We start from the raw sequence: 19,153 nt of genomic DNA, 5'->3' as shown, positions 1-19,153 counted from the left end.
GAAATGCTGCTGCTAAGTGAAATAAGTGAATAAATCAGAAACAGTATACAACACCAGTAATCCTATGTATTGATGGAAAGTATTAGTGGGAATATCCATTTAATTTGGATAAGTAGTTACACCTCTACCTGGCGACAGCTCAGGGCAGGGGACCCGCTCTATCCGTCGGTACCCCGTCGCGGTGAAGAGCTGCGACTGGAGGTGCTTAATAAGTCAATACTATCATGTTTAGGGAAGAGAGAACAAGCCCTTTAGCACTGGTTAGCAGTGGGAAAGCGCTGAGAGTCCTAAAGCCAGCAAAATCAGGTCAGAAAAGTGGAGGAGGTAGACAAAAAGTTGGGGGGAAGACCATGCTAAGGCTGTCAGGTCTGACAGTGCTAAAATTTAAACATAGATAGGCTAAATTGGCTAAACGTGTAATATGTGACACCAGAGGAAATCAGCTGCCTCACCTGCTAGATATAGAATTTGCTTCCTTCTTCCTGAACGTAGCTCAGCTTCAACTGCAACAGCTAGCAAAGAATATTTCATGGCATAAATATCTCAACCACACCCACCTCTGGACCTGAAAGAGGAACAGAGGCAATTCTGATAGGGAGATCACAGATACCATCATATCAATCTCCACATCAAGGGAAGAATATGTATTCTCATTGGAGTGCTACAAAAATGCTGCTGCGGAAGCCGTTCCACTAAAGGGGAACGTTTTCTGTGAAGCTGTTGAGGCAGGCGATCTTCACCCAAAATTCAAGAAAGTTTATAAATCTTTAATTTCAAATCCAGGAAAAAACACTATGCTGTGAGAATTTAAAGATCAATTTCCTTCCTCAAATGTGATTTATAGGTAAAAATTCTTGAAAAACACTAAGTAAGTTTACTCCTCTACTAGTACCAAAGAACCCAGCGGGATTTTTACGCATTTCTTCATCTTGTAACCATGTGTGAAATTATCCCTTTTTTTACTCCCTGAAAAAAGCATTTGATGGAGGCGATTGGAGCTATCTTTTCTGTACCATTAAGAGATTAGGTCTTGCACAAAATATTAAATCAATGGTTAAATGGCTATACATCTCTACTCCGGGCTCTGCCTTAGAGGGAGCCTGTGTATTCCCAACTGGATCAAGGAAGCAGTGCGCTCTTCTGAGGCTGTTTCATAAGAAGTGTATCTTGTGATCCAATTATAGAACAAGATGGTCACACAGATCTTGGGAGGGGGAAAGTGTGCCAGATTCACTTGATAGAATTGCCAAACATAGTTGCCTCATTAGTTAACTTTTCGTAGTAAGAGGCTTTAGTTTGATATAGACAGTTCTCGTAATGCTCAAACTGCCGGTTATAGGCCACAAAGGTTTAAGGAGAAAAGGGATTATTTTTCAACATCCTGAATGTGAACTATCGATTTGAGTGTTTAAAGACCATGTGCAGATAGCTGAAAAATGTTGAGGAAAGCTGCTTGGGGCAGGTAGTTACTGGTGTAGGAGACTAACGTTGTTGGATCTCCATCATGGCCTCACTGAGTTTGATTTCTGACCCAGAAGCATAGCACATGATAATCCTGGGGGCAGGGGGATATGGTTTAGTGAAGTTTAGCATGTCAACCGGAATTAGGCATGATCTTACAAGGACATAGGAAAGATAAGATCAATAACATGCCCTTTTAAATGAGTAGACTCCTGGCTTAGTCCCAGAGCTGAAGTGAAGTCGAAAAAAGAGGAAATGTTGCTGTGCCAAAACGTTTAATCGGCAAGTACCATCACCTTGTGAACTTAATGGCAAAACATTGGCCAAGAATAACTTTTGCCAATTTCCCAAAGAAAGATCCAGGGAAGGAGGGTTGCCAATAACCAATCAAATACAGATAGCACAGGATACGGATAAAGAACGGGTTACATGCCAGGACTTTATCTAGCCTATGGGTCAGTGCTGAGTCTGTGACTACATCCATGCACCAGCTGCTAGACCTCCCCAATCTCCTTTATGTCCATGTGGATCCTTTAAGTCCATGTAGATTTACATAAAACTATTAGGGGGCATTGCATTATGTGCCCCTGAGGCTTTTCAGTCGAGCAAAGCAGACCCAGGCATTGATTATCTAACAGAAGATGTATTTCATAACTACGGCCGGACAAAGAATTGACATTCGAAAGTCCTCCTTTGAGGGGGTCCTTGACTCAGTGGTGCCTCTGTTCCACTGGAATGCACTCAACCTTTCAGTTCCATGATACCGTCTTTATGCCTGGGCGCGAGCTGATGTTTAAAAGTTGTGGTTTGAGGAGGACCTTTAAGATTCTGTGATTCTGATGTTTCTATTTTGCACTTTGCTTTCCTGCTTAGTAATATCTAACTCCCTGCACCTACACCATAGCTGTGGTGACAAATGGTCATAGCCATACCTTAATGTATATCGATCAGAGACTTCTTAGCAAATATGGCAGCACGCTGCACCGTACTGCGTGGATGTCCCATGAGTTGGCACATCTGTGCTTGCCTATGGACACTGATGATGCACCCCAGCACACGTCTTCTGCGCAGCTGCATAGAGACTGCCTCTAAATAGGCACCTCCTACCTGACACATTGAGAAAGAAAAACACTATACTGTAACCCGAACTTCAATCTCCCCCAAGATGGCCCTGAGCAGATATGGAAAAGATGGTACCAGGCCGCAGGAAATTGACTAACAAACAGAAACAGGTTATAAGTCTGTTGTGGAACTAACAATACTATTACAAAAATAATTCCAATCAAGTTTACTCCAAGGCGCTAGGTTTTAAAAGTTGCAACAAGTTTCCTGCTTATCAGAAACATTAACACAAATTGAAAACATTTCATAGATATTGGCCCATAGAGAGTGGCAGTGAAATCTCTTGTCAGGTTCTTGTATTTTTGTAACAGTCTTAGCCCAGGTTTCTGTAACATTCGTACATCAAATGCCACTCTGTCAATGTCTGCTTCCGGGTGTTTGTACTCAGGGCAGACAGGAACAGTGTAATTATTTTATTTCACTTTGCCACTGGATTCAAGCAAGCCGGGCTGAAGACGGCTGGAATGCCAGAAACCGGTCCTCGGAAGCTTGTTTCCGGTCCAGGGAAGACATGGCTTGGCAGTTCGGGCTGGACTGTTCCCATGAGGCACAGGGTCAGACTGATTTGCATATAGCCATGTCTGAACTGGTGTGGCAGAGTGGGCTAAAGAACGGTGATGGATTAAACCCAGATCTTTTGACAGGGTGTGAGTGTTTGATTGATTCAGATGCTCCGTCCATCACCACCCCCTTTTGTACCGGGAAACATGAGACTAGCATACTTTATTAAGAATAATCTTTATTAATCCACATGAGGCATTGTTTCCTTGGTAAACATTGGAAACATGAGACTGGCACAGCTTTCCAGATCTGCTACTGCCAATGTTTGTGAATCTTATGAACAAGTAAATTTGCATCCATTTATGGGTGCAGAACTACTACTTTTTTGGTAAAACAGACACTATACATATGTTTAAGATTCCGATCCAAAAAATGAACAAGTTAAAACCTCTTAGTGAGAATGAGAACAGCAAAAAACAAGCATTTACAATGCAATAGGTCTCACATTTGCAAGATTTTGAGCTATTGGCATTGTTAATTTTTGTTTTGAAAACCTGCAAGTGGTGCATAAACACACACTTTGTACTTGTAGCCCTTGCTTACCAGAAGCAAGGCTGGCAGTAAAAGAGGCGCAGTTACTGCCAGCCAGCCTTGCTTCTGGAAGCAAGACCAAGAAGTACAAAGTGTGTGTTAACGCACCACTTTACTTTACTCCACGCAACTCTGCTTTGCTCCTTGCCACTCGGCTTTGCTCCATTTCACTCTGCTTTCCTCCATTCCACTCCACTCTGCTTTGCTCCACTCTGCTTTACTCCACTCCACTCTACTCCATGCCGCTCTGCTTTATTCCATGTCACTCTACTTTACCCCACTTCACGCCATTTTACTCCAGTCTGCTTTACTCCATTCCCCTTTGCTTTACCCCACTCCACTTTACTCCACCCTACTCTGCTTTACTCCACCTTACTTCACTCTGTTTTATTCCACCCCACTCTGATATACTCCACTCCATGCCATTCTGCTTACTCCACCCCACTCTGCTTTAATCCATGCTGCTCTGCTTTACTCCACTCCACTCTGCTTTACTCCACCTTACACCACTCTGTTTTACTCCACCCCACTCTGATATACTCCACTACATGCCATTCTGCTTACTCCACCCCACTCTGCTTTAATCCATGCTGCTCTGCTTTACTCCACTCCACTCTGCTTTAGTCCACCTTACACCACTCTGTTTTACTCCACCCCACTCTGATATACTCCACTCCATGCCATTCTGCTTACTCCACCCCACTCTGCTTTAATCCATGCTGCTCTGCTTTACTTCATGCCACTCTGATTTACCGCACTCAGCTCAACTTTACTCAACTCCTCTCTGCTTTACTCAACTCCGCTTCACTCTGCTTTACTCCACTCCATGCCATTCTGCTTTACTCTGCTTTGCTCCACTCAATGTCACTCTGCCTTACTCCACTCTGCTTTACTCAAAGCCACTCTGCTTTACCCCACACTACTCTGCTTCTCTCCAAACAACTGCCCTACACTCTACACGACTCCATGCCACTCAGCTCTATGCAATGGCACTACGCTCAACACCACTCAATACAATGCCAATTCATGCAACACCACTCTACTCTAGGCCACTCTACTCTATGCCTCTTCACTTTACCCCACTTCATTCTACGCCCCTTCACTCTACTGCACTCCACTCTACACAACTGCACTCCAAGCAACTGCACTCAATGCAGCTCCACCCATGCAATGGCACTTCTTCCAATACCACTCCATTCTACACTACACTACTTCATGCAATCTCACTCCTCTCCACACAATGAATGGCTTTTCACCTGTCCTAACCTCTAAGCCCTGAAAATCATAGACATCTCCTACTATGATCTCTTTCCGCTGCATCTTGATGCCCCTGAGCTGAGTTTGCGCTCTACAAAATGAATATTCATTCATTCACAATGCCATTCTACTCTATGCAACACCAATCCAACCAACTGCACTCCACACAATGCTACACAACTGCACTCCACTTTATGCCACTCAACGTCACACCACTCTAATCTACGCAGTGCCACTCCATGCACCACCACTCAATACAATGCCAATCCATACATCCAGACCATGCAACATAATTACAATCCACATAATACCACTAAACACCACATAATTCAACTCCACCTAATTCAACTCCACCTAATTACACACTGCTCAATACCACATAAATCCACTCTATACCACATATCAATCCACATAAAACACTCCACACCATGCCACATAAATCCACTCAACATAATATTACTTTGTGCCACACTGTTCCATGCCACACTATCCAACTCCACACAAATCCATCCCACAGCACATAATAAAAAGAAAACACATCATTATTCCTCTGATAACACAATTCCACTACACAACACAGATATTCAATTTACAACACATAATTCAACATCATACCAAAAAATTCAACAGCACACCACCAAATTAAACTCTACTACATAACACTCCACAACTCAAAATACAATTCATCATAATTACACTCCATTACACACAATCCCACTACACATAATTCCAATACACTCAAAAAAAGATGATTACTATCCACATAATACAACTGCACACCATGCCACCTAATTCCACTACCAAAATCCAATATACACCCCACAATTCCAAGCCACACAATGTCACAACTAAGAATTCCAATCCAACCCACATACTTCCACTGCACACCACATACATCCACTCCAATTCATAACACATAGGTAAGAGACATTTACATTTACAATGTCAGTAGCTCTAACTCTTTCTTTTTTTTTCAAACACACAGATCTGAAGCTTAGCTTTTACCTATTTCCTCTTTTTCGTCACTAAACAGGTAAAACTATCCACACAGTTCCACACCACACAATTCAACTCCAAACAATTCCAATTCATACCACATAATTCAACACCAGACCACATATTACAACACAATTACACAACACACCACATATATCTAATCTACACCACACAATTCCACATCGTACCACAAAATTCAACAGCACACCATATAATTAAACTCCACTACATACCACTCCACATAATTACACTCCATAGCTCATAATCCCACTCCACATAATTCCAGCACACTTAATACCACATATTTACTATCCATATAATTCCACAACACACCATACTTCACATTTCCACTACACAAATCCAATCCACGCCACACTACACAATCTCATGCCATACAATTACACTACTAACTAATCCAGTCCAACCCACATAATTCCACTACACACCACATACATACCATAACACATAGGTAAAAGACAATGCTAATTACTATGCTAACAGCACTAACTCAAACAAACGCGAGACCGGTTGCATTTTCAATGCTTGTTTCATTTATATTTGCCGCAGAAAGCCAGTGACGAATACAACCAACCGAAAAGCACAAGACACACTGGTGAGTTCTAGTAGTTTCACTCTGAACTGAGGCATTTAAAACATACAGCCAGTTCCAACATTCGCTGCTCCTGCCTGGCCTGCTTCGCAAGAGGAATCTATCTTGCACACAAGAGCAGTTGTGTTGAAAGCTCTGGTTTTGTGAGCAGAACGTTTTAAGAGTTAATGGAACAATGGCCCAGAGCCCCCACAATAAAGGTGGCTCCTAGTAATGGGATTGGACAATCAGACGTCCCACTACAGTAACAGTATGCTTAACAAGGGATTCTGCTTTAATATACCACAAATGATTCACGTATCCAAACTTAACCTTTGCACTCTTGGGAAGTTGGTGACTGTTCCGTAGGCACTCTGCGTTAAAGAGTGCATGGTCAGGAATTAAATCGTAATGCAGTGGTCGGGGTAGTCTGTTAGTATCCAAAGGGACCTTTTTAAGCTACCTTACAATAAAAACAGATTGAGAAAAAATATAAAGTTCTAAACCCATGCCATGCACTTTGCACTCAGTTTGTTAATGCCGGTCATAGCTCACTGTCCAATGCGTCTGGGCTACAAAAAACTGTAAAAAAAAAAGTATGTCTGACGAGCGCATGTCTGATACCCCATTAGACAGATACACAGATTTATCTCGTCCAATTCACAATTTCCCATCCATACTTTCTTTGCACAACTATAAATTGGAAGCCCTTAAAATGATCCTTAGTAGTGGGCACAGACATTGCGTGAACTTGGCTGAGGGTACACAACTCTACATTGGGCGCTTTTGAAAGGGATCTCGCCAGACAATTTAGCTACCATAGCAACAGGAGCTGGCTTTCATCGAGTTGCAGGAGTTCTCTAAATCAAGCGGCTCTAAGTTAAAGGGGTCTGAGCTCTTTTTTTTAACTTAAGTATGTATAAAACTGAAAATAATACCACTCTATCTCCAAAGTCTTCCACAATAAGAATTCATGTGGCAGTATCGCTTATGTCTGTCTTTGGTGATTTTAGAGATGTGATTGCTACTTCACTAATAATTTAATTCCCAGAGTTTATTCTTAATACTTACTGAGCAATCGCCCATGCCACGTTTTGTAGGGGCAGGGTATGTATGCCCGAATACTGTCCGTTAGTGGTGCACCAGATAACCCTGCGCCTTCCACTCTCCCTCTTCCTGGGAAAGAATAAAAGAAATTATGTTGAATCGCACCCCCAAATTAGCAGCGTGAGCAAACTGTATACTCAAATTGCATGTTACTAACTTTCTGGTCGAGGGGCTAAGCTGGCATGAAGCCCAGGCATGTGATGTGTGGTCAATAAAAGGCTTAGCGCTGGTATCTCCTTTGAATGTAGGAGTAAGCATCAAATCACGCTCCTCACTCAACACACACTGCACAGGGACAAAGATAGAGCGGTGGCAGCATCGGCAACAAGCAAAAGTGAAAGCACATTGTTCTGTACACGTGCACATGAGCAGAACGCGTGCACATCTCCTGTCCAGTCCGACACGTGCACATCTCCTGTCCCTCTTCTGACAAAAAAGCCACGACAATAGATCTCGCCAAGGCAAGCAGCGCATGCTATGCGTCACTAGGCGAGACCTAAAAAACCAACACAGACATTGCAGACCTGACTCAGGGCCTCCAGACCCAATTTACAAACCCACCGCTCCTGCCAGCTGAAGACATGCCCCTACCCATCCTATCTGGGCCTAGTAATTCTCCCTGGACTACGGTCATATACAACACAATTACCTGGCGTCCATGCCCTGAGATCACTTTTCTCAACTGTATTTTCACTGCAAGCACTCTTCTTTGCCTCTTTTACAAGAAACCTTGATGGTAGATGTGTTAGACTAGTTCATGTGGAAGTTCTCCGAGTTACTAGTTCTCACCTTTAACAAATTAAAAACAGTCGCAAATAGAGGAGGGCAGGAAGGCAAATTTATAGGGCTAGCTGAACTTGAGCCGAGCTATGGGTATGACTTGGCTCTAACAGTTCATGCATGAGCCAAGCCATGAAAAAGTTTGGCATGCATATTGTGCAATAAATATAATGTAAAAATAAGATACAATCTCTTCATAATTCAAAACATTGTATTTCTTTAACTTGTGCATAGACAGCCATTATTTAAAAGTGAGAGTTTTTTTTTTTTTATAGAATCATTCATGACTCCCCCCCAATAACACGGCCATTAGTGAACTAAGGGGCAGATTTATGTCGGACTTGTGCCACGTTTACACTGCCGTTGCGTGACGCAACGGCGGCGTAAACGTGGCGCATCCCTGCGACCCATTTACAACGTGACGCATCTAGGCAGATGCGTCACGTTGTAAAGCCCTGCGCCACATGCGGGGGTTCCGGCGCAGGGTGGGCATTCCCGGGCAGGTGCGCCTCGCAAAAGTGCCTGCGTGAAATCTACAAGATTTCACGCAGGCACCTGTGCGACGCTGCTACGTCAATTCCTTACGCCTGCTTGAAGTAGGCGTAAGGACTGAGGCAGCACGTTAAGTATAGGGCACACCCGAGCATTGCTGGAGTCGCGTTGTGCTTGTGACGCGACTCCAGCGATGCACCGCCCTTACGTCACGATATGCGTCACGCATCTGCCTACCCTTGCGCCACTGTGCGCCGCATTGTAAATGCGGTATGAACAATAGAGAATTTGCTGACCCCCACGTGGATACTTGTTTCAAATTTTAAGAAAACACAAACAAAGAAATTATCTTCTGCTTGTGAAGGTATTTTATTTAAACCTTTTAGAATTTTATCAAGTTTCTTTATATATTTTCATGGGTGAGAAAGATACTTATAAACCACATTTATACATATATACAACTATTATACAACTAACATATATACAAATATAGACAGTTTATGTACAATCTTCCTCAAAAGCAACGATTTCACAAATAATGACTCTTTGCGAAATATTTCTCACTTATAATTACCACAATATGAAATAGAAGCAAAAAAGGGCAACCAAATTATTATAAGAAAGGTCAATATCAACTTTGGAGAAAAAGTCAAAGTGATAAACAATAAATTCTTGTTCACCTTCTTTTAGTGCCTGCCTAGTGCCTGCCGACACGTTTCGAATCTGGAGTAAAATACAGATTCTCATCAGGGCTCTTTCATTGGGGGTAATCTGAATAAAGAATGCAAAAGAAGATCATTCAGTAACTAGATCTCGATAGAAACGACTTGTTATCCCCTTTTAAAATTGGATGTCACTAAGCATGTTACCTTAAGTTGTGGGCAACGCGGTCCCGTGGGTCCAATACATGTAACGAAGCTAGTGAATTCATGGGTCCTTTTAGTGTAACTGTGGACCTAATGTACGGAGTAAGGGATATTTTACTATTTACATCAAGGAACAACAAAGACTGCTAGAGGAAGCCATAGTGAGAGGAAGGTGAGTGTGGGTGGGGGATGTCCGGCTGGGTAGGTGATTGCCGAGGGGGGTGAACCAGAGCCAAACTCCTTTATAGCTGCATAGGACAGCTCCACCGGGCATCGGCCAGGGTTGCTCCGGCTCCGCAGTAAGTACATACAGTTAAGGTATCCATGCAGGGGGCATCGTCATATTTCTATCAAAAGCACTGGTCCTGGTGTTACTGGGAAGCGTTGTCACGCTCGTCCACCAGCACGCCCCCAGGTCAAGAGTGAGGAGAGGAGAGGTGGAAGGGACAGTTCCAAAGTCTGCAGAATTGTGGGACAACCCATGCCATAATTTGAGATCCCCCTCTGCCTGATAGGAATCTTTGTGATAAAAGGGTTTCTGCCAGCATGTCAGATGCTCTTTTATTGCCACTACATTTGAGCGAGTCTACCTGTTTTTTCAGCCCGCTGAGCATTTCTTTTTCAGAAACAAACCACTGAAGCAAGAATTTGCTACTGTAAAATACAAGCACTGGCGTTGCCAATAGGTCTCGCATTAGGAAAGTGTGAGCTATTGGTATTGTAAATGACAATTATTTTTTTAATATGTGTTGGCTTTGAAAATATATAAATTAATAGCATTGATATTTACAAAGCCAATAGCTTACACTTTCCTAATGCGAGTCCTATTGGCTATGGGAATGCTTGTTGTTAGCCAGCAAGGACAGTGCTGTTGTGGTGCTGAGTGATGCTGTTATGGTGCTCAGTGATGTGGTGGTGTATTAAAGTGATGTGGTGGAGTCCCAGAGCGATGTGGTGGTGTCCCAGAGTGATGTGGTGGTGTCCCAGAGTGATGTGGTGGTGTCCCAAAGTGATGTGGTGGTGTCCCTGAGTGGTGTGGTGGTGTCCCTGAGTGGTGTAGTGGTGTCCCTGATTGATTTTGTGGTGTACATCAGTGATGTGGTGGTGTCCCGAGTGCTGTGTTGGTGTCCCTAAGGGCTGTGGTGGTGTCCCTGAGTGCCGTGTTGGTGTCCCTGAGGGCTGTGGTGGTGTCCCTGAGGGCTGTGGTGGTGTCCCTCAGTGCTGTGGTGGTGTCCCTGAGTAGTGTGGTGGTGTCCCTGAGTGGTGTGGTGGTGTCCCTGAGTGTTGTGGTGGTGTCCCTGAGTAGTGTGATGGTGTCCCTGAGTGATGATGTGGTGGTGTCCCTGAGTGATGTAATGGTGTCCCTGAGTGATGTGGTGGTGTCACTGAGTGGTGTGGTGATGTCCCTGAGTGGTGTGGTGGTGTTGCTGAGTGGTGTGATGGTGTCCCTGAGTGATGTGATTGGTGACTTAGATCTCCCCCTCTCATCAGCCACATAAAATCTGGGTCCCCCAATGACTTCCTCCCTGCAAAAATGGTCGCCCCTCTGATCACCCTCTTAGGACCCTCCATCCAGTCGGTGATGAACATCTCATTGACAGAAGGACAAGTCGTAATGGAATGGAAGATAGCGGTGGTGAACCCAATAAGGAAAAAAGCGGCATCCCCATGAAGCTTTCTCTCAGGCCACTCTCAATAAGTCAGGTTGGGCTCCCATAAATCCATCTCTAGGGAGCTCACCAGGGGAGTGCCACAGGGCTCATGCCTAAGCCCCACATTATTTAATGTGTACGTGGCCCCCCTGGCTGACTTAGTGAGATCCTTTGGGTTCACCCCGGTGTCATATGCCAACGACACCCAACTTCTGTTCCCTTTTAAAACCTTCACACCTGCTCTAATAAAATCTTTTGCAGATGGAATGAGGGCAGTGTCAGAGTGGATGGCCAAAAATTGCCTACAGTGCAATGTAGGTAAAAAGGAAGTACTGTTGTTCGGGGAGGCAGTGACACTGTGGTCCCCCGAATGGTGGCCCCTAGAACTGGGACCTGTTCCCAATCCCAAACAGACCGTGAAAAACTTTGGAGTGCTATTAGACCAAGCCCTTACATTTAAAGATCATGTTAACCAATTTGCCGGTACATGTTTTAGGGCCATTGTACTGCTGAGAAGGATGTTTACATACCTACCTGACAGACATAGGACCAAGGTCCAGGCATTAGTCATTAGCAGATTGGACTATTGCAATGGTCTTCTTCTATCAACTAATGGAGAATAGCTTAACAAACTGCAAATAGTCCAAAACACTGCGGCAAGGTTAGTCCTCAGCGCTCCACCTAGGACTCCCCCCCGCCCTCTATTGGCTAAACTACACTGGCTCCCAGTGCGGCAACGCATTAAGTTTAAAATCCTATGTACCATCCACAAATGTCTGACAGGTAAGGGGCCTAAGTACCTCACAAAAGCCTTCTCACCCTATGTCCCAGGGCGGTCCCTACGCTCCAGTAACCTCCAGCTATTACAGGTACCCAGAATCAAAAAATCTAGGCAGGGAGGTCGTGCCCTAGCTCACACTGGACCTGTTCTCTGGAACTTTCTGCCCCAGACATTAAAACAAATTACCAATCACCTAACCTTCCGAAAAACCCTCAAAACCCATCTCTTCATAAATAGTTAAAACACCTATCCAATCTAATCAGTCACTTTTGAACATGGACCAGCACAATCTGTATTTCTTCCACTGGCAAAAGCGCGGAGATACCCCTCCGGGGGTCTATTCAGGCGCTCTACAAGAACATAAAATAAATAAAATAAATAAATGTGGTGGTGTCCCTTAAAATGTAACACAGAAACTGTGGTAATGGCCCGGACTAGTGCTTTAATTACGATTTAATACTTGCGGTTTGACAGCTGAGTTTACTGGACTTAATATGTATTGTTAGTGTTGCTGGGGCTGTTATTAAATTGTTCCTTGTAATATTAGCAGAGATCCTATTAACAGCATGGGCATAGTTCACACTGACGATTTACATGTATGCATTAGTGGTGCTGCAGGCGCAGTGACGCTAAGACGCATAGGGGCAAGGGGCCTGGCTAACAGTATTTTAAGTAAAGCTAATGTTTTAATTTACATCTTTTCTTGGTGATGTATTTTACGGCTTTTGACAGAGTTTCCTGGGTCCGTTCTCTTTGTAAAATATAGGCAAAGATGACATTTTTATTTATCTTGACGACTACAAAGTAATAGCATTTTCCGTGCATTTAAACGTATGCGAAGGGGGAGTTGTGTTTTTACCCCTTACTTCAGCAGTGACTTCTATTTGTTTTCCGGAGCTTAGCTTCCTGCTGTTAGTTGATTTGCATCTCACAGATGCTGCCAGGCAACAGATTACAATCTTTATGACGCAGCTTAAAGCACTAAAGTATCCTGTTCTTGTTTTGTTTCCAACTGGTGAAAACATGTGATGTTTCACACTCTTGCAGACTTTCGGTCTGTGTTTTTTGTCTGAACCAAATGGAAATGCATTACAATAGGCCCAGTTACAAAATGAAGGTACGCAAATTTGTTTATTTAAATTGTTTAAAGCTTATATTGTAAAACATACTGATTTTTCTGAACACAAAACTGCTTATTTTCTTTCTTTACACGTTTAATGGCAATGGCACCCCATCATTTAGACGTGGCTCATCTAAAGAAAGGGGCGTTGCCTCTATTAACGTGCAAGCATGGCATGGGGCACTTGCAAACAACAAAAAACAAGCAAAACAGCAGAGGTGGGGTCCTGAGAGCAGTGTCAGAGGAAAGAAAGCTGCATTATGCCTCGCTTACCTCCTCATTTATGAAGGGACCACCGCTGTCTCTGCTCCTAGTCCGGGGATCTTAAAAAAAGATGAGCCGGTTAAATACAAAGGCATGTGCCGCCTTTGTGAAAGTGAAAGCGTGCTGAAAATGAACAAAAAAACACCCGCCATTTGTCAAGCCGCAGCGCCACTGCTGAAGTGTGAGTGCGGAGCTGGTGGAAAAAAACACGATTAATTAAAATACAATGGAGCCTACTGTGATGGAAAAAAAGCTGCGGTCGCCATTGTTTGTATGCGCCCATGTTAGGAGTGGCGTGCGGCCAGCGGCTGCTGTGAAAAAAAATATGCGGCGGACAAAAAAACACGATTAATTAAAATACAATGGAGCCTACTGTGATGGAAAAAAAGCTGCGGTCGCCATTGTTTGTATGCGCCCATGTTAGGAGTGGCGTGCGGCCAGCGGCTGCTGTGAAAAAAAATATGCGGGGGACACCATTGTTTGTATTGCAATGTGCTTTGCTAAAACATTACGGTATGGGGAGCAGACATCAGAGATTGCTAAAACATTACGGTATGGGGAGCAGACAGCAGAGATTACAAAGCGGTCCCCCAGCGATGAGAAGCTTGAAAAGTGGTCGCCATTGTTTGTATGCGCCCATTTTAGGAGTGGCGTGCGGCCAGCGGCTGCTGTGAAAAAAATATGCGGCGGACACCATTGTTTGTATTGCAATGTGCTTTGCTTGGGGCACTTGCAAACAACAAAAAACAAGCAAAACAGCAGAGGTGGGGTCCTGAGAGCAGTGTCAGAGGAAAGAAAGCTGCATTATGCCTCGCTTACCTCCTCATTTATGAAGGGACCACCGCTGTCTCTGCTCCTAGTCCGGGGATCTTAAAAAAAGATGAGCCGGTCAAATACAAAGGCATGTGCCGCCTTTGTGAAAGTGAAAGCGTGCTGAAAATGAACAAAAAAACACCCGCCATTGTTCAAGCCGCAGCGCCACTGCTGAAGTGTGAGTGCGGAGCTGGTGGAAAAAAACACGATTAATTAAAATACAATGGAGCCTACTGTGATGGAAAAAAAGCTGCGGTCGCCATTGTTTGTATGGGCCCATGTTAGGAGTGGCGTGCGGCCAGCGGCTGCTGTGAAAAAAAATATGCGGCGGACAAAAAAACACGATTAATTAAAATACAATGGAGCCTACTGTGATGGAAAAAAACCTGCGGTCGCCATTGTTTGTATGCGCCCATGTTAAGAGTGGCGTGCGGCCAGCGGCTGCTGTGAAAAATAATATGCGGGGGACACCATTGTTTGTATTGCAATGTGCTTTGCTAAAACATTACGGTATGGGGAGCAGACATCAGAGATTGCTAAAACATTACGGTATGGGGAGCAGACAGCAGAGATTACAAAGCGGTCCCCCAGCGATGAGAAGCTTGAAAAGCGGTCGCAATTGTTTGTATGCGCCCATGTTAGGAGTGGCGTGCGGCCAGCGGCTGCTGTGAAAAAAATATGCGGCGGTCACCATTGTTTGTATTGCAATGTGCTTTGCTAACACATTACGGTATGGGGAGCAAGGGCAGCAGAGAGGCAGCCGAAGCCAAGAGTAACATGGCCAGCCATGATTAATTAGGGGAGGAGAAGCAGCAGAGCGCACGCTGGGCGAAGCCCTTTGATGTGCTGGCGGCCGTTAAAAAATGCAATTAGGAGGGAGGGAGGCTGATGCGCGTGCTTGTTTGGTCACGTGATTCACGTCAACTCAAAGAAAACCGCACCAAAAAGCCCTTGGTTGGAAGAAGATTTTGAGAACTTGAATTCTCGCTCCGCTCAATGCGCATGCGCATTGATAGGTCGCGAGACCTAAAAAACTTGCTAGTTGTGATGTGCAGGGACCTTCAAATGTTTTTCCTGCCTGAGACCCCAGGCCTTGCGTGGCAGACCAAAGCAGATTGGCCTGTTACAGTCAACACACCCTTCGTACCGTCATATGACCGTGGTTGAAGCCTCCATTGGCAGAAGGATCGACAGGTCAATGGTTTCAGCTGTGGGAGCGAGCTGAGGCTCTGCAAGTGAAAATTCATCATTTCCACACCTCTGAGTCTGATTCCGATCTGTCTGAAAACCACTGTTTGCGCACGGGTCGGAGTTACGAGTTAAAAAATTATTGAATATGTTAAATACCTGAAACTTTATTAAATGTCAGCAGGTCAAACCTGCCGAAATTGAACAAGAAAATATTGTGTTTACCATAACTGGTGAATTCTGGTGCATTAAACATCAAAATATGCATGTTATACCCAGTGGCGTAACGAAAATGAAGCGGGCCCACCTGAAAGGTACACTGAGGGGCCCCCGCTCCAGATTTAATCCGGAGCACTTAGGCCAGAGTACTGTGCTGAGGGGCCCCTGCAGCTCGGGGCTCCATTGCACTGCAGGGGCTGCCGGGGCCTGTGTTACGCCCCTGGTTATACCCCAAAAACCTGCAATAGGTGCTTTTTATCACACCTGATAAATAACATAACTTGGGGTATCGTTTTTTTATGAGATGTGATTAATAGCACTTTCACTCGGAATCAGGGCTAAGTGGGACAGAGGACTGTCCTGTAGGGTATTCATATTTTTTGGGCAGCTGCTGTACCACCACCAAAATAACCCTGCAGTTTATCTTCTATGGTTTAGAGTAGTGATACTCAGAGTACGCTCTGGGGCCCCCTTGTGGCCATCATACCACTCACATGCAGCCCCAGGGTTAACAGCAGCACTGGACTACTATTTACTTCAGAGAGCACTAACATTCAGAAAGATGTTAAATAAACAGGGAAACTTTTATTTACAAGCTAACTGAAGTAAAGAAAAAGAAACAAATGAGGTATCATGCACCATTTAACCTCTTCGATGCTCATGATGGCTCCCGGCCGTCATGAGTCATGGTGGGTGTGTGCTGATAACATAAACATAACATGAGTATTTGTAAAGCGCACGTTCACCACTACGGGCATCTTGGCGCTGAAATAACAGATGTTTGTTGTTACCCAACTCAATGGTACTCATTTTATCGACCCCAAATGGATGAAAGGCTGAGTGGACCCGCCGGGATTTGAACCTGTGACCATGAGGTCGAACACAGGCCCCTGCAGTAGACGTATTATTCCACTGAGCCACCAGACCCGGCCGGGAGCCGTCATGACCACGCCCGCGATCGGAATGTTCAGCACTGCGGCGGAATTCGCACCGCTGTGATGAGGTTAACCACCCACAAATCCCCACTATCATTCTGCTAGCATCAATGTAGCCCTCAGGCTCACCGAAGACCATACTTTGTGGCCGCTGGGAAAATGTTTGTATCAATAGTTTAGAGCAAAGTGATAGTTAGAAGTCTGGTACCTGCAGTAATCTTACAGTCTGACCTATGATTCCTACTCTAGTGCCCCAGTTTACTATATGGTTTCAAGACTGATGTGCCAGTCTTCTATTAGGCTCTTGGAGTGATGTCACATTCTTGTCAGGTGCATAACCTACCACCTTATAAAATATTTTCTAACATTAGCAGAAATTATTGATAACAAGTATTACCTCGAAAAACAACCGTAAACATGATGCATGGACTCAACGGGAACATGTCTGTATCAGTGCTTAATTTGAGCTGGTGGTTTTAGTGCTCGGCACCTGCACTTAATTGGTTTCCAGGGGTCGGCACCAGCACTTGTCAACACTGCACTTGTCCACAGTCTGCCACATGGTGGTGCTGTTCATCTAATTTAGAGATGAGCAGAACAATAGTTGTTTTTAAATACAATATGCATGTAAAATTAATAATATCTACCTCCCCGTCCACTCCTTTAACTTTGGGGATCGAAAATAATATGAATTGTTGAATTTGCAGGTGAGAGAGATGGTTAGTTATTATTTTGGCAGCGATGGCAGGAGCGATGGGTGGTGCAAGCTGCAGTGGCCTCCTGGCCAAGACTTTGGCACTTAATATTTTACAAATTAAGCACTGCTTTATATATGATGTTTCTTTAATTCTTGTTAATATTTTCTGGTAAACAGGAAGTCGGTTTGAAGGTGTTCACGAACTCCAACATAAAAAAAACCATCATTTGCAAAAATGCCTATGCATATAACAGGATGGCAATGAGGCAAGACTCAGCATTGTCTGTGGTGCCAGAAAACTCAGTCATGGGGGGTGAGTAATGTGCCTCTTTGTTTACATTTTCAAACAATGTCATTTTTCGAGGGTGTGCACAGAAGAGCTCCTCCTGCATTCTCACTGTATGCCTGATTAAAAAGCCCCCCCTTAAGAAATGTCATGTCCTATTACACTGCATCCTTGAAGAAGAAGAATCATCCCACATGTCACAATCTATGAAAGAATCACTGCATTAAAGAAAGAGCACCCCATAAATAGTATTATCTCACTGCATCACTGCGTGGATAGAAGTAACATCCCCAGACATTCCTATCCTTCTATCTCACTGCACACTGCATGTCAAAAAGAGCATACCCAGGCATTACTATCTCATATCTCACTGCACACTGCATGTCAAAAAGAACATCCCCAGGCATTACTATCTCCTATCTCAGTGCACACTGTATGTCAAAAAGAACATCCCCAGGCATTACTATCTCCTATCTCACTGCACACTGCATGCCAAAAGGAGCATACCCAGGCATTTCTATCTTCTATCTCACTGCACACTGCATGCCACAAAGAACATTCCCAGACCTTCCAATACTTCTATCACACTGCATCACTGCATGTCAAAAAGAACATTCCTTGAATTTCCAATACTTCCATCACACTGCATCACTGCATGTCAAAAAGAACATCCCCATGCATGCCTATCCTTCTAAGTCACTGCATGTCAAAAGGAACATCCCCAGGCATTCCTGTCCTGCTGTCTCACTACACGCCACAAAGAACATCCCCAGGCATTCCTATGCTGCTATCTCACTGCATGCGTGCATGAAAAAAGACAATCTCCAGGCGTTCCTATCCTTCTACCTCACTGCATTGCTGAATGTCAAAAACAACATACCCAGGCATTCCTATCCTTCAATCTCACTGCATCATTGCATGTCAAAAAGAACATTCCCAGACCTTCCAATACTTTCATCAAACTGCATCACTGCATGTCAAAAGGAACATCCCTAGGCAACCCTGTCCTGCTAACTCAGTGCACACTGCATGTCATAAAGAACATACCCAGGCATTATTATCTTCTATCTCAATGCTCACTGCATGCCAAAAAGAACATACCCAGTCATTACTATATTCTATCTCACTGCACAAAGCGTGTAAAAAAGAACATCTTCAGGCTTTCATATCCTTCTACCTCACTGCATTGCTGAATGTCAAAAACAAGATACCCAGGCATTCCTATGCTTCAATCTCACTGCATCACTGCATGTTAAAAAGAACATTCCCAGACCTTCCAATACTTCTATCACACAGCATCACTGCATGTCAAAAAGAACATTCCCAGACCTTCCAATACTTCTATCACACTGCATCACTGCATGTCAAAAAGAACATTCCCAGACCTTCCAATACTTCTATCACACTGCATCACTGCATGTCAAAAAGAACATTCC

General features: G+C 44.1%; 1 protein-coding gene across 1 annotated transcript in view; it reads left to right on the top strand.

Annotated features, from left to right (window-relative positions):
- LOC147706481 (alpha-2-macroglobulin-like protein 1) overlaps positions 1–19,153 on the top strand; it is a 690,635-nt gene that overhangs the window by 132,145 nt on the left and 539,337 nt on the right. The window contains exon 7 of the mRNA XM_086929617.1: positions 17,609–17,744. Within this exon, the coding sequence (XP_086785743.1) occupies positions 17,609–17,744 (136 nt within the window). The remainder of the gene's footprint in view (positions 1–17,608; positions 17,745–19,153) is intronic.

The sequence above is a fragment of the Lissotriton vulgaris genome, chromosome 7 (assembly GCF_964263255.1).
Source record: "Lissotriton vulgaris chromosome 7, aLisVul1.2, whole genome shotgun sequence".
NCBI lineage: Eukaryota > Metazoa > Chordata > Amphibia > Caudata > Salamandridae > Lissotriton > Lissotriton vulgaris.
Note: the sequence above shows the minus strand (reverse complement) of the source record. Positions and strands in the feature narration are given on the sequence as shown.